The following is a 12,683-nucleotide window of genomic DNA, read 5'->3' as shown; positions in this document are numbered from 1 at the left end:
CTGACCAAGTGCAACGCGCTCTCTGACAAAATGTATGTCCAGTTCGACGTGCTTCGTTCGTCGATGGTGAACCGGGTTTTGAGATAGATATACAGCGGATATGTTGTCACAATAGATGACAGTGGCCTTCTGGACATCAACATGGAGCTCCTGAAGTAAGTTGCGGAGCCAGCAACACTCAGCAGCGGCGTTAGCGACTGCCCGATATTCAGCTTCCGCACTTGATCGAGACACCGTTGGTTGCCGCTTCGACGACCATGAGACAAGGGAGTCCCCAAGGAACACACAGTAGCCAGAGGTTGATCGTCTCATGTCCGGGCACCCAGCCCAGTCGGCATCGGAGAACGCCGTCAGCTCTGTTGATGGGGAGGCAGAGAGGAACAGCCCATCACTGATGGTGCCACGAAGATATCTGAGAATCCGTTTGACAAGGGACCAGTGAGCAGCACAGGGAGCATGCATGTGTAGGCAAGCCTGATTGACGGCATAAGCAATGTCGGGTCGCGTAAGCGTTAGATATTGCAGTGCTCCTGTAATGCTTCGGTAGAACGCGCCATCAGCTGCTGGTTCTCCCGCGTCCGAAGACAACTTCTGCTGGACGTCCACTGGTGTTGAAGCTGGCTTGCAATTGGCCATTCCTGCCCGATCGAGAATGTCTTCAGTGTATTGCGCTTGTGAGAGGGCAAAGCCACTGGCATCTCGTTGAACCTGAACACCAAGAAAGAAGCGCAGAGAACCAAGGTCCTTGATTGCAAACTCGCGACACAGTTGACGGATGATATGTTGGAGAAGTGATGTAGAGGATGCAGTCAGGATAATGTCATCGACATACACCAGTAGGTAGGCCATGGCAGTACCTTGTTTGTAGACAAACAAAGAGTTGTCTGAACCCGTGGAGACGAAGCCAATGGAGCGAAGGTAATTGCCCAGTCTCTGAAACCATGCCCTTGGCGCCTGTTTCAGTCCATATAGCGACTTCACCAGAAGACAGACGTGATTCGGATGTAGCTCGTCGACAAACCCGGCTGGTTGATGGCAGTATACCCTCTCAGCCAAGTCGCCGTGGAGGAAGGCGTTTTTGACATCGAGTTGGTGTACTGGCCACTGTCGAGTTGCAGCAAGGTGAAGAACAGTCCGAACGGTGGCCGGCTTGACAACTGGCGAAAAAGTCTGATGGAAGTCGACTCCCGGGCGTTGAGAGAACCCACGAACAACCCACCGATCTTTGCGCCTCTCCAATGAGCCATCAGGATGGAGTTTGTTTTTGAAGATCCATTTGCCGGAGATGATGTTGGCGTGGCTTGGTCGGGGAACAAGCGTCCACGTCCCATTGGCCTGGAGCGCGTTGAATTCCTCCTGCATGGCCGCGACCCATGCCGGATCACGTAGAGCGGCGCGGACGGACGTCGGCGGAGTTGTCGGTGAAGACGTTGTGGCAACGGTCGCGTACTTCGGGTTCGGGAGTCGAATCCCGTCGTGCCCGCGCGTGATCATGTGATGCCGTGGTGGATCCGCAGGCGGAGGTGCAGCGTCGTGGACGTCGGGCGTAGAACGTGGCGACGCCAGACCGGGTCCAGCTTCCGAGGATGGCGGCAGATCGTTGGCGGGCGGAATCGTTGTTGGTTGAGATCCCAACACCGATCCGTTGGCACGATCCACAGGCGATGATTGCGTCGCGGGCGGAGTCGTGGCCGTGGGCGACGTCGAGGAGTGCGGCGCGCTCGCGCGGCGCTGAGACCGCGGACGTCGGACTGCAGGCAGCTGGAGCACGTCTGGGGCGCACGGTGTGCACCGAGGTGTTGCACCGGGTTCGCGATCAGCAATCTGCGCAAAGGGAAAACATGTCTCGTCGAAGTGGACATGACGAGAGATTAGCACGCGCTTGGTGTCAAGGTTGTAACACTTGTATCCTCGCTGATCATTGGGATAGCCCAGGAAAACACGGCGAGTAGAGCGCGGCGCTAACTTGTGTGGAGCTGTAGCCGCGGTGTTCGGATAGCAAAGGCACCCGAAGGTGCGCAGGTGAGAATATTCAGGTGGAACCCCGAACAGAAGCTCATAGGGCGTGTTGTTGCCGCGAGGGTGGCATGGTCGCCGATTGAGGAGATAAGTAGATGTCGCAAGGGCGTCTGGCCAGAACGCAGGTGGCATGGCGGCCTGGAACAAGAGAGCGCGAACACCATCGTTGATGGTGCGCAGAACCCGTTCGGCGCGGCCGTTTTGCTGCGACGTGTAAGGACAGGTGAGACGCAAAACAATGCCATGCTTGGCATAGAACGCACGAGCAGCAGTGTTATCAAATTCCCGACCATTGTCAGTTTGAAGGCACACAATCGGCTGTTGAAACTGAGTGTGTACAAAGGCATGAAACGACATAATGGTAGGAAGAACATCTGATTTGTGACGTAAAGGGAAGGTCCAAACGAAATGAGAAAAATCATCAAGTATCACAAGGTAGTACTTGTAGCCTGAGTTGCTTATTATCGGTGATGTCCAAACATCACAATGTAACAGCTGAAAGGGGAAATTGGAAACATTGCTGGACTCAGTAAAAGGCAAACGCACATGCTTACCAAGCTTACAGGCATGACAAGTATGTGGGCTTGATTTGGAACAGGTAAACCCAATGGAACTAGAAAGGAGCTGAAGTGCGTTCCGGCCGGGGTGCCCAAGCCGAGAATGCCAGAGGTCTGCAGCAGCCGAGGAGAGCAGTGCCTGTGCTAAACCCGACGAAGATGACGAGGCTGGAGAACCACGAACAGGGTAGAGGTCTCCAGACGAGTCACATCGGAGAATGGCCATCCGGGTTCGAAGATCCTTGATTGTGAAGCCCCAGGGATCAAATTCGACAGACACGGAATTGTCACGAGTTAGTGCACGGACAGAAACAAGGTTTTTAACCAACTGAGGAGCGATCAAAATATTGCGAAGTTGTAAAGGAGAAGAAGATGTAGGAATAATAGAAGAGCCGGTGCAGGAAGTAGACATATGACTGCCGTTGCCGACAATAACATGATGGGGAACAGTAGACTGGGAAAGAGATGAAAGAATACCGGGGTGCGATGCCATGTGCGATGTTGCGCCGGTATCAAGGAACCAGTCACTGCCACCACCAGTTGGAGTGTTCAGCGACATGCCGTTGAGCGCCGTGTACAGACCCGGTGGAATGGCGTTGGACGCGGGCGGCCCGGTGAACGCCGCCATGGCAGTCGGTGGAGAGACACCTGGGCGCGGCGAGAGAATGCCCGGGCGCCAGGCGTTGAGAGGCCACGCTTGAACCACCCCTTGCCAGGGGTTGTAAGACGTGGCCCACTGCGGAGCAGGTGCTGAAGAGGTGGTGGTGGAGGAGGTAGGCGCCGGGGAAGTGTGTGGGAGGTTGCCGGCTTTGCGCTTCTTCCGGCGGTCACCACTGCCACCAGACGGCGCGGCAGACACGGGTGTTGTGGAAGACGTCGCAAGCTTGGAGACAGTAGCAGGCGGTGGTGCATCACGAGCAGCAAGGAGCGCCGTTTGGGCCTCCATCTGGAGAGAGTACTTGATGCGAGTCTCTTCTTGCAGAAGATACGACTTGGTGTACTGGAACGTCGGCGACGGCGACATGGTGGTCAGCACCGCGATCGCCTGACTGAATTTATTATTCAGTCCGCGAAGCGTGTTGATGACCAGTGCTTGATCGGAGACGGCGGCGCCGCAATCGTAGAGGGTGTCGGCAAGGCGTTTGAGGCGGCCGCAGTACTTGCCGATCGTCAGATCTCCCTGGAAGAGGCTGTGGAATTCTTGTTGCGCGTAGATGGCTCGCTGCAGACTATTGTCGAGGAACTGGCCGAGGATGGCGGTCCAGGCGGCGTGGGCGGTGTGACGCGGCTTGAAGACGTCGTTCCAGATGTCCTTGGACACCGTGGAGTACAGCCACGAGACAATGCAGGCGTCGACTTGCAGCCATTCAGGTTCATCAGTCATGGCGGCGGCGTCCACCGTGCCGTCGATGTGACTGAGGAGCCCAAACTTCTTGATGGTCAGCTCAAAGAAGGAGCGCCACTGACGGAAATTGCCGTCGTCAGCGTTGAGGATGACCGGGACATGGCTGTGGATGTTCAAGAGAACAAGTGTCGAGGCCGGGGGAGGAGCAGGTTCGCCGGCCATGGCGAAGGGATTGGAAGAGATGGAACCGTTGGGGCTCGACATGGCCGGAGGGCAGCGGAAGGAGAGAAGGAAAGTTAATGGTCGACTGATACCATGTAAGAGAGTGATTTGGAAAGAATGAACCGCACTGTATTACACTCATCGGAGGATTACATATAGGCCTGGCCACCCATGATACATGCAGCACCTAAGATCCTACAAAGAAGGAGAGGTGGAGAGTGGCCGGCCGTTACAGAGACAAGTGAAGGAGAGTAAATCTAGCTATCCTATACTAGTATCTTGACACATACTCTGCTGTCGCACAGGGGTTTGGGTACAGATTACTGAAGTGTGTTGCTCATGAAAAGTAATAGTTGTATGTGATAGTGTAATCTGACATGACCATTACTTAGGATTTAATCCAATTTTAAATAATTAATAAACCGCACTCTTTATTTGGAAAAAAAATATGTATGTCGGAATTTTTTTCCCTTGCTTCTGCGTGTTCTTTTTTTGGCCGCCAACCTCTCTTTGCAGGTTCGGTATTGCATGAATGTACGGATATGCATGTTCATGTGTCATGTGCTCAAGCATGAATCAATGCGGAAGTCGAGCCCATCCAACCGCACTGGTAGCTACATCACGTTACTCTCGTCACGAGTCGCTGCAGGTTCTACTCCAACTACACGTACTGGAAGGACCAATGTTGCCTTGCGAGCTGTCCGGCGTGAAAGCCATGTTAAGGCTTCCAAGTCATGAACTCGTGAGTCACTGGTTCAAATCCTGTGGTACAAAATTCACATGAACAACACATTCAAAAGCCCTTGTCCGGCGGCCAAAGATCTGTCATACAGGTCTGGCAAATGCCAGCATACTTTGTAGACGGTAATATATCCCTACGTTCACCTTCACCTGGCTATTAGATGAGTGAACCCTTATATTGCATCGAAGCAAATAGTTAAGAAGGTCAAACACAAATAATCTGCATGGCACGTGCCACAAGGTTGGTTTTACGCTCCTCACGAGCCATAATTCCCACCGCTGGCTCAGCTCCTTGCAACTTGAAGCACATATGATATTTTTTAAAAAGAAATGTTTTTATTCTGACCTGTACATAAGTTATGCATTCAACCATATACTATTACAAAGCTTAGCCATAACTATAGATAAGTGATCAACAAATAGTCTAAACTTTTAAAAGTAAATTTAATGACAATCAAACTTAAGCACAAAATATATGAGCATATATCCACTCATACCTGACAAAAATCTTCATAACAGTAGTTGGGTGACTTTAAATTGACGTAAACCGTTGAATTTGAGCGGACGTATTAGATCTGATGCTACAGTACCGTACAACACTGATGATACAATATTCTCAGTTACAGTAACATGTTACGATATATTTTGCTACAGTGTTTGAATCTACAGTACTGTTAATCCTCTCGCATTTCACTGCCATTCATGACTTCAGCAAACTTCACCGTGCTGAAATCAAAGTTCGATCCGCCCCGGACTTCCCTTCCCACGCAACTCTAAAGTCCAATGGACGAGGACTCAACCAGCTCGATTCGTCACTGGACCAGCAGCCACTCGATCCCACGCGGTTGGCTAAAACCAACCAAGGTTGGTGGTCGCATCGCTTGAAGCTCCTCACGAGCAATAACGCCGGCCGCGTGCGTCGGCGTGACGCTCCGGCTCCCTGCCGCCCATACGCGCGCGGCCACTATCATTTCCACGTCGTTTCCTCTCGTGCAGAGCGCGGAGCATGCGCTTGGCTGGGCTGCCACCTCTGCTGCTGCTCCGCATCAAAAGGCGACGAGGAAAGAAGGGCGCCGAAAACTACCCGTCACTGCCACCGTATGCCTCGGCCATCTCTTTGGATCCTTTCGGCCCCGTCAAAAATTACGAGGCGTTCTCCAGCGCCCGAGGCAGGATTACAAAGAGGGTATTTGCTTTTTTGTCATTCGTGACTCTCGAGTGACATCCCAATTATCATCATATTTTATATATATATAAACTCATGATATATACTCCATCATTCTCAACAGCAACTGAGCAATTATCCTGATTAAAAAGCAACCCCGTCTCGCAACTAGTGTCATCGCGTAGTTTACACTCGAGTGTAACATGCGACTTTTGTCCGTTACGGTTTACGAAGAGTCTGAGCTACGAGGTGGCGCCGTAACAGAGGCATTAGGAATTATACTCGGTAGGGGTATGATGCCAGGAGCACAGGCGCAGGCTTTTTCGGGTTGGAGGCTTGTGCGCTGGCCTGTGCCCTGGACACGTGACACGTTCCCCACCTGCGCGTTGCAGTGGCAGCGAGCGAGTGGAGCCAAACGGGGTCTTTGCCGATCTCCATCGCCGAGACGGACCAGACCAGCGCAAACGACGAACCGGGGGCACCCGAGCCGCTCTTGTCCTTGCGTCTTTTCCGCCCGGCGAGCCAGAGCCACCGTGCGGTGCCGGCCTCACTGCTCGTTTCTGATCTCGACACATCGAATCGTTGCCGCATGCGGCAGTGGTATCTGAATTTACTGGAGCATGAAAATTTTCATGGCTTGTTTGGATGAGCGGGGAATTGGATTAACTTCGCTCGGATTGGTAAAAAATTATTCTATTTTTCTTTATAATTCAAACCTCCTCGCCCATCCAAACAAGTCCCTAGAGGTTTCAGAATGCGTTACATGTCAAAAAAAATTTGGGAGATGTCTAGCATTTCTTGGGAGAGAATGGATAAGATTTTTTTTTACCTTTTCTTTGCGGGAGTTCCGTCTTAATTACTAAGAAAAAATAGAATGTTTACAGTATGTACAAGAAAGAAAAATAAAGTAGCCGGTTACAACCCATCCGCTGACCGATTGAGGGGTCTAGAAGTACAACAAACCCAAATATTACCCCTCTTATAGACCTAAAGCAAGACGTCTAAGATTGGTATCATCTATCGTAAGATTTGTGATCTTGTGTGGTTGCCTTGAGTTTTTGACGTTGCTTTTGAGATGCATTCGTCGGTTCCATTCTTTCTAAGTATTCAACAGGATGTAAATGAGCGGGCCATATAGATCCGTCGATGAGCTTTTTTGCGTTGCTTTTGAGATGCATTGCCACCAGGTTTTGCTTTGACGTTAATGGTAACGGTAAGGACGTATGCACGACTGCTCCTTGAAAGCAACATCAATCGAGCTACCTCAGATAAGAAATACTTGTGAATCTGGCAGCTTGGAGCTATCTAGAGGATCGGATTCGGACCACCCGTGCGCAGGAAAAGGTCAAGAGGATATGCACAGGGCTTGTTCCTTCTTCCCTGTTCTGTCTATAGATGGAGAGGAATCCTACGGTCCGATCGATTTAGTAAGCAGGTTACTTACTGCTAACAGATGGTTTAATTTGGCGTGAGATTTGAAGAATCGTGATGCCTTTTCTATTCGTTCGTGCATTCATTCATTTGGCTCAAGTCAATCTAACGGGCTGCCGCCTTGCAATAACAATATACAGCTCCATTATTGAGTCACATCACTTGCTGACCAGATGGATTAAGAACCATAAGTTAAGATAGGTTCATAAGCATTTGCCAATCACATTTTGAGTCTATTTTGATCAGTAACAGCGTAATGTACTGTGCATAATAATGTATAACTAGTAGTACAATATATTAGACTTACTATATCTGCAAATATCAGAGTAATCAATGCTGTTGTGTGATAGTAGTTCGATTAGTTTTATTTTAATCCTGGATGCATCAATCCCGATCACCTGACAAGATAATGTGTAAAAAAAAATTTGCAAGCAAACGTAGGTACAAACCCATTTGATAATCACATGCTAATGTATGTATGCAGTGCGTACAAACTGCCGAACACAGTTCGGTGTAAGGTTTTAACCTAGTGTATTGATCGATGTTGCCATGAATATATCACCAGGAGTATGTTGACAACAAAGCGTAAATATACCACCAGGGGTATGTTTCCTTTCTGGTGTAAGGAAACAAAAAAGAGAAAAAGAGAAACCATGTGAAAATGTCATGAGAGTATAAGTACAGCCATACTAATTAAAGAGACAAAAAAAAATATTGCACTAATGTCTAATGTCACTTAACTTGTCAGGTTGTCAACTGATTAATCACATATTAAAATGCTAGTTGAAGTTGACTATATGTTCAAACATTTGTATGAAAATGTCATGAGAGTATAAGTACAGCCATACTAATTAGAGAGACAAAAAAAATATTGCACTAATGTCTAATGTCACTTAACTTGTCAGGTTGTCAACTGATTAATCACATATTAAAATGCCAGTTGAAGATGGCTATATGTTCAAACATTTGTATGAAATGTACTTACAAAGCGAGGGGCTCTTTTCATGAACCTCTTGGCATATGTATTTCTGGTCTCATAGCGAAGTTTTTATCTGATGAGTAGTCAATAACTAAAAAGGGAAATTGTTAGGTACTTGTAGCAAATTTCAGGTCTTATATTCAATTCTATTGGTTTCAGTTGGTACTCTGACCTGTGTCAGGACCTTCATGAGAAACGTGCAGCCATGTTAATCATGGGCCCACAGCACAGAGACCATAGCAGGTAGTAGTATAAGGTTGAGGCCCAGCAGAACCATTGCATGTAAAAGCTGGAGGTTGTCATGGCTGCAGTGCAGTGCAGCCTCTGCCCTGCCCTGCCCTGCCCACAGCGGCCTCCTTAACAACCAGCTCTACTTGACCCATTCATTTCCTTGAACAGCTCGCTCTCAGACGCTGTCCTCCCTACATGAAAAAAGAGCTGCAGGCTCCAATAAATTTTCGATGCAGGCTTTTCACCAGCCTTTCTAGGTGAATTCATTGAATCAATCAACCCTCATCACTTTCATTAGCAAATGTAATAACAATATAAGAAACATTCTTACTAACAAATCCTACTGGTTTGTTCCTGAACATCGGTGTCCCAGCCCAAACAATGATGTTTGAGTTTCATATGGAGATGGATCACATATATAAGATGAGAGTGATCCCTTTAGCATTTTTTTTTGTTCTTGAGGATGACATGACTGAAATGATTTTTACTCTTTCATTTGAGACTGTTTATGGTAAGACTCCAGGTGTAATCCTGAAAGGTCATTAGATGGCAATGCTTCCCTTCTGGTTGTCTGTTTGCAATGTTGATCAGTGAAAAGGGACAAAGAACTCAAACAAGGACCAAAACATTGACAGACATGGTTGGGCATAGTTTGATTATTTGTTTTGGGGTTTAAATCACATTGCGCTTCATAGCCATGACTATTGGAATAAAGCTTCATTCATCTTAAAAAATAGCCATGCCTACTAATGGCTTCTTTTCCTGTGGAGGGGAAAGGCATTTGCTTGTCCGTTCTCCATTTCACTAACAAACAGCATCTTGTCTTTCTATGTGCAAAGCCATACCAAGATCTGTACTTATGATTGGTTCTCTTCATAAAAATACAAGGCATGGACAAGTACCACAGACAAGCAGTCAAGCAGTAAAAGGTAATGCATTGATGAATCAGCACATATTCTTTTTTCAGAGTAGTGAAGAAAAATCAATCGAAACAACAGCAGGATTTCTCACAAGTTTTTTCTCTTATATTGCCAAAGAACAATGGAACAAAACTGAAAATCTTTTTTTGTTGATTTCTCTCTCTCTCATGCTCACATCTCCAATCTCATATCCGCAAAGATCTTCCCGCAGATGCCTTCGGATAGGGAAAAAAAGAAAGGAATAAAACAAAGATGAAGGTGAGGAAGGGAATTACAAAATTTCTAGAGGAAGAAGCCTTCCTCCTCTCCTCTTTCTTCTCAGAGTTCAAGAAGCCGGTACTAACTTATTTCTGCCGCTCTCCTCTGCTTGTTGCAATGCTTCACTGGATCCTTTTGTACCACTGTTTGTTATCCCTGATGAACTCTGAGGTTAAGATAATCACTGCATAAACAAGCGCAATGCCACTGCCGACTGATATATGTACGGTATATGCTCTAATCAGATTGGTGACATGCTTAGCCGTCTCCTCTTGGAAGCTAGAGTAGAGGCCTGAATGTTGTTGTTTGACTGTGACGATCCTAGTGTTGCATCATCGCTCCTAAAGCTGAAGCATGCTGCGTCCAGCACGCCGATCGGACTCCGTGGCATTGAAGGGCTTCCATTGCTGTGCCCTCTCTTCTTCACTAACGCCCGCTCTTGCATCAGCTCATAGCATCTCACAATCATCTCCTGCAAATTGCATGTTTCAGATTTTGGGAGATAGTGTAGATAGCAATGGTGCATTGATCAACCTTCGGCACAGACCAAACGACACTCACCTTATTTACAGCGATTTCAGATGCTTCAAGAACACTCCCAAAGCCAACAACCTGATTCTCAGAAACCACTGCTAGCGCCACCGTGGCAGCAATCTCTGATGGTCTGAATGACAAGAACGTAGAGCCTGTAAATCCATTCATTGAACACAGATGTTCTAGTCAGTAGACTCGGTACACCAAAACATGCTGCCATTGGCAATGCAGGTAAGTCTATCGATCGGATCACCAAGCAACATGGTCAAAGGTCAATCGAACCTTTCAGAGTGCCAACTATGATCTCGGAGCACCGTGAGGCCAGTGCAAAACTCGGTGGCTTCCCTTCATTGAACTTGTCCAGGAAGTAGGCGATGAAAGCGAACGGGGTCACAGCCTGCATTCTCCATTTCAAGGTGGTCAGCACAAGTAGCTCCATCCTGCCAATAGTCCTTGCTTCAAACAGAAACTTCGCATCGCAGACCTATCATACATCGATCACATTTTAGCAAATTCATTAAGCGATCATTGAACAATCATTTGATATCACAACGCCTTAAGTTCTCCTTCACCTGGAGGTCCACAGGAAGAGGGACCACGGTCTCCTCCATCTTGACGGCAAGAGATAGGCAAGCAACTGACATCAACTGTTGCATCCAAGGCTTGTCATGCTACAACAACAAGAACAAAAATAAAATGCATCGATCAGTATAAGATTAACTGGACACAGTAAGCAACCATGTACATGTTCAGATTCTTACTGGAGGATCATATGAGGAGAGAAATCTATCCAAGTAATTCACAGCAAGGTAAAGACTGAGTGGCCCAAAGTTGTAGTACGAATGGACCTGCAGACCACATGAGAGAAGATCAGAAGACACATTCAGCACCTCGTCAGTTTCTACTTAATACAAATTTGTACAGATAAAAAGGCAAGGATGGTGTCAGGCTCATTGCTATCTCGTGGTTGCCGAATCGGCAATAAGCCACATGATGCAAGACACATACACACAGCCACAATTGGGTTCACACAAAGTCAAAGAGATAATGCAAGCATGCAACAAACTACCTAAAATCACTCAACCTGCTCATCAAAGAAAAGGAATGAAATGCAAGAACTAATAAATCCTAGAGATTTTTTTGTCTCCTTTTCTTCACCTTGCAAATCCAGTCCATGGCATCTTTCCTCCAAGAGGACTCCAATCCTCCGTGCTCCAACCTCTCCGCATAGCCCTCCTGAGGCAGGTGATCCGTCTCCTTCTCCACCAGCGCCCTCACGGCCTCATCGGTGTCCACCGGGAACACGGCGCCGGCGGCGTCCGAGTGATCGAGGCCACTCCCCACCTCCACCAACTCCTCGCCGCCGTCACAGCCGCCCAGGCCGAGGACGCTGTTCCTGTCCTCCCCGCATAGCAGGGTGGAGGAAGCGCCGAAGCACAGGATACCCATCTCAAGAACGCAGGGAACGGTGGCCTCCTTTGCCCCCCTTGCTGCTATTCCTCCTCCTATTCAAGCAGTGGTAGTATTTTGGTACCGCAAGAACTGGTCTTCTTGGCTCCTGTGGCAAGATACAGAGAGTCTCTCTCCCTCCTCTAGGCGTGTGTCTTGGAAAATGGCGAAGGGGAAGGCAAGATGAGAGAGAGAGAAAGGATCTCCTCCTGGGAAGGGAAGGGGAAGGAGCTTTGGGTGTTTTATAGCGGTGTGTGATTTTAAGGGTGGAGTGAGCGAAATGATTAGGCAATAATCTGCACAGTGGGTTTAGCGTGGCTATTTGCTTCGTCCCCCCACCACCTGTCCACACATGGACAGCTGGTACAAGTAAATACTCCGTGGCAGTTATAAAACCTTGCGGCGTGTTAGTCTTCTTTAAATGTATAACTTATCAGAATTTTTTGATGCATGTTAAGTTTATATCTTGATTATCATTTTGACATATCACATCTTAGAAAAAAATGATTATGGATGGAAACAAAATAAAAAAACTTTTTTCTACCAGTGTATGTATAAGTCGATGTGACGATGTGATTAAGTTTCTTTCTTTCTCTACATATAAAAATAACTTGGCATCACTAAAGAAGCACTAGAATCCAAGGTTGTGGACGGCATGCACAACCGAGAGTGAGGTATATGGTGATTCTTTGTGGTTGATAAATCATACAATACAAATATCAATGCTTACAATGCCCTCTGAATTTTGTTCCATTTTCCATAGCATAAACTTAAAAAAAAATGACACAATTGAGAACTAAATTGCCTTGACTAAGGAGGGGATTTTCCGGTA

The 12,683-nt window shown here is 47.6% G+C and overlaps 1 protein-coding gene across 1 annotated transcript; it reads right to left on the bottom strand.

Moving 5' to 3' along the window:
* Window positions 1-9,693: 9,693 nt before the first annotated feature.
* On the bottom strand, window positions 9,694-12,139 carry LOC133890067 (cyclin-D2-2-like). Its single transcript, XM_062330507.1, has 6 exons — window positions 11,561-12,139; window positions 11,164-11,250; window positions 10,975-11,073; window positions 10,685-10,886; window positions 10,430-10,554; window positions 9,694-10,340 (listed from the first exon to the last, which is right to left on the bottom strand). The coding sequence occupies exons 1-6, from the start codon at window positions 11,849-11,851 to the stop codon at window positions 10,110-10,112; spliced, it is 1,035 nt and encodes a 344-aa protein (XP_062186491.1). The 5' UTR covers window positions 11,852-12,139; the 3' UTR covers window positions 9,694-10,109.
* Window positions 12,140-12,683: the final 544 nt, after the last annotated feature.

Source organism: Phragmites australis, chromosome 14, assembly GCF_958298935.1.
Source record: "Phragmites australis chromosome 14, lpPhrAust1.1, whole genome shotgun sequence".
NCBI lineage: Eukaryota > Viridiplantae > Streptophyta > Magnoliopsida > Poales > Poaceae > Phragmites > Phragmites australis.
The sequence above is the reverse complement of the archived record's forward strand: the minus strand, read 5'-3'. Positions and strand labels throughout refer to the sequence as shown.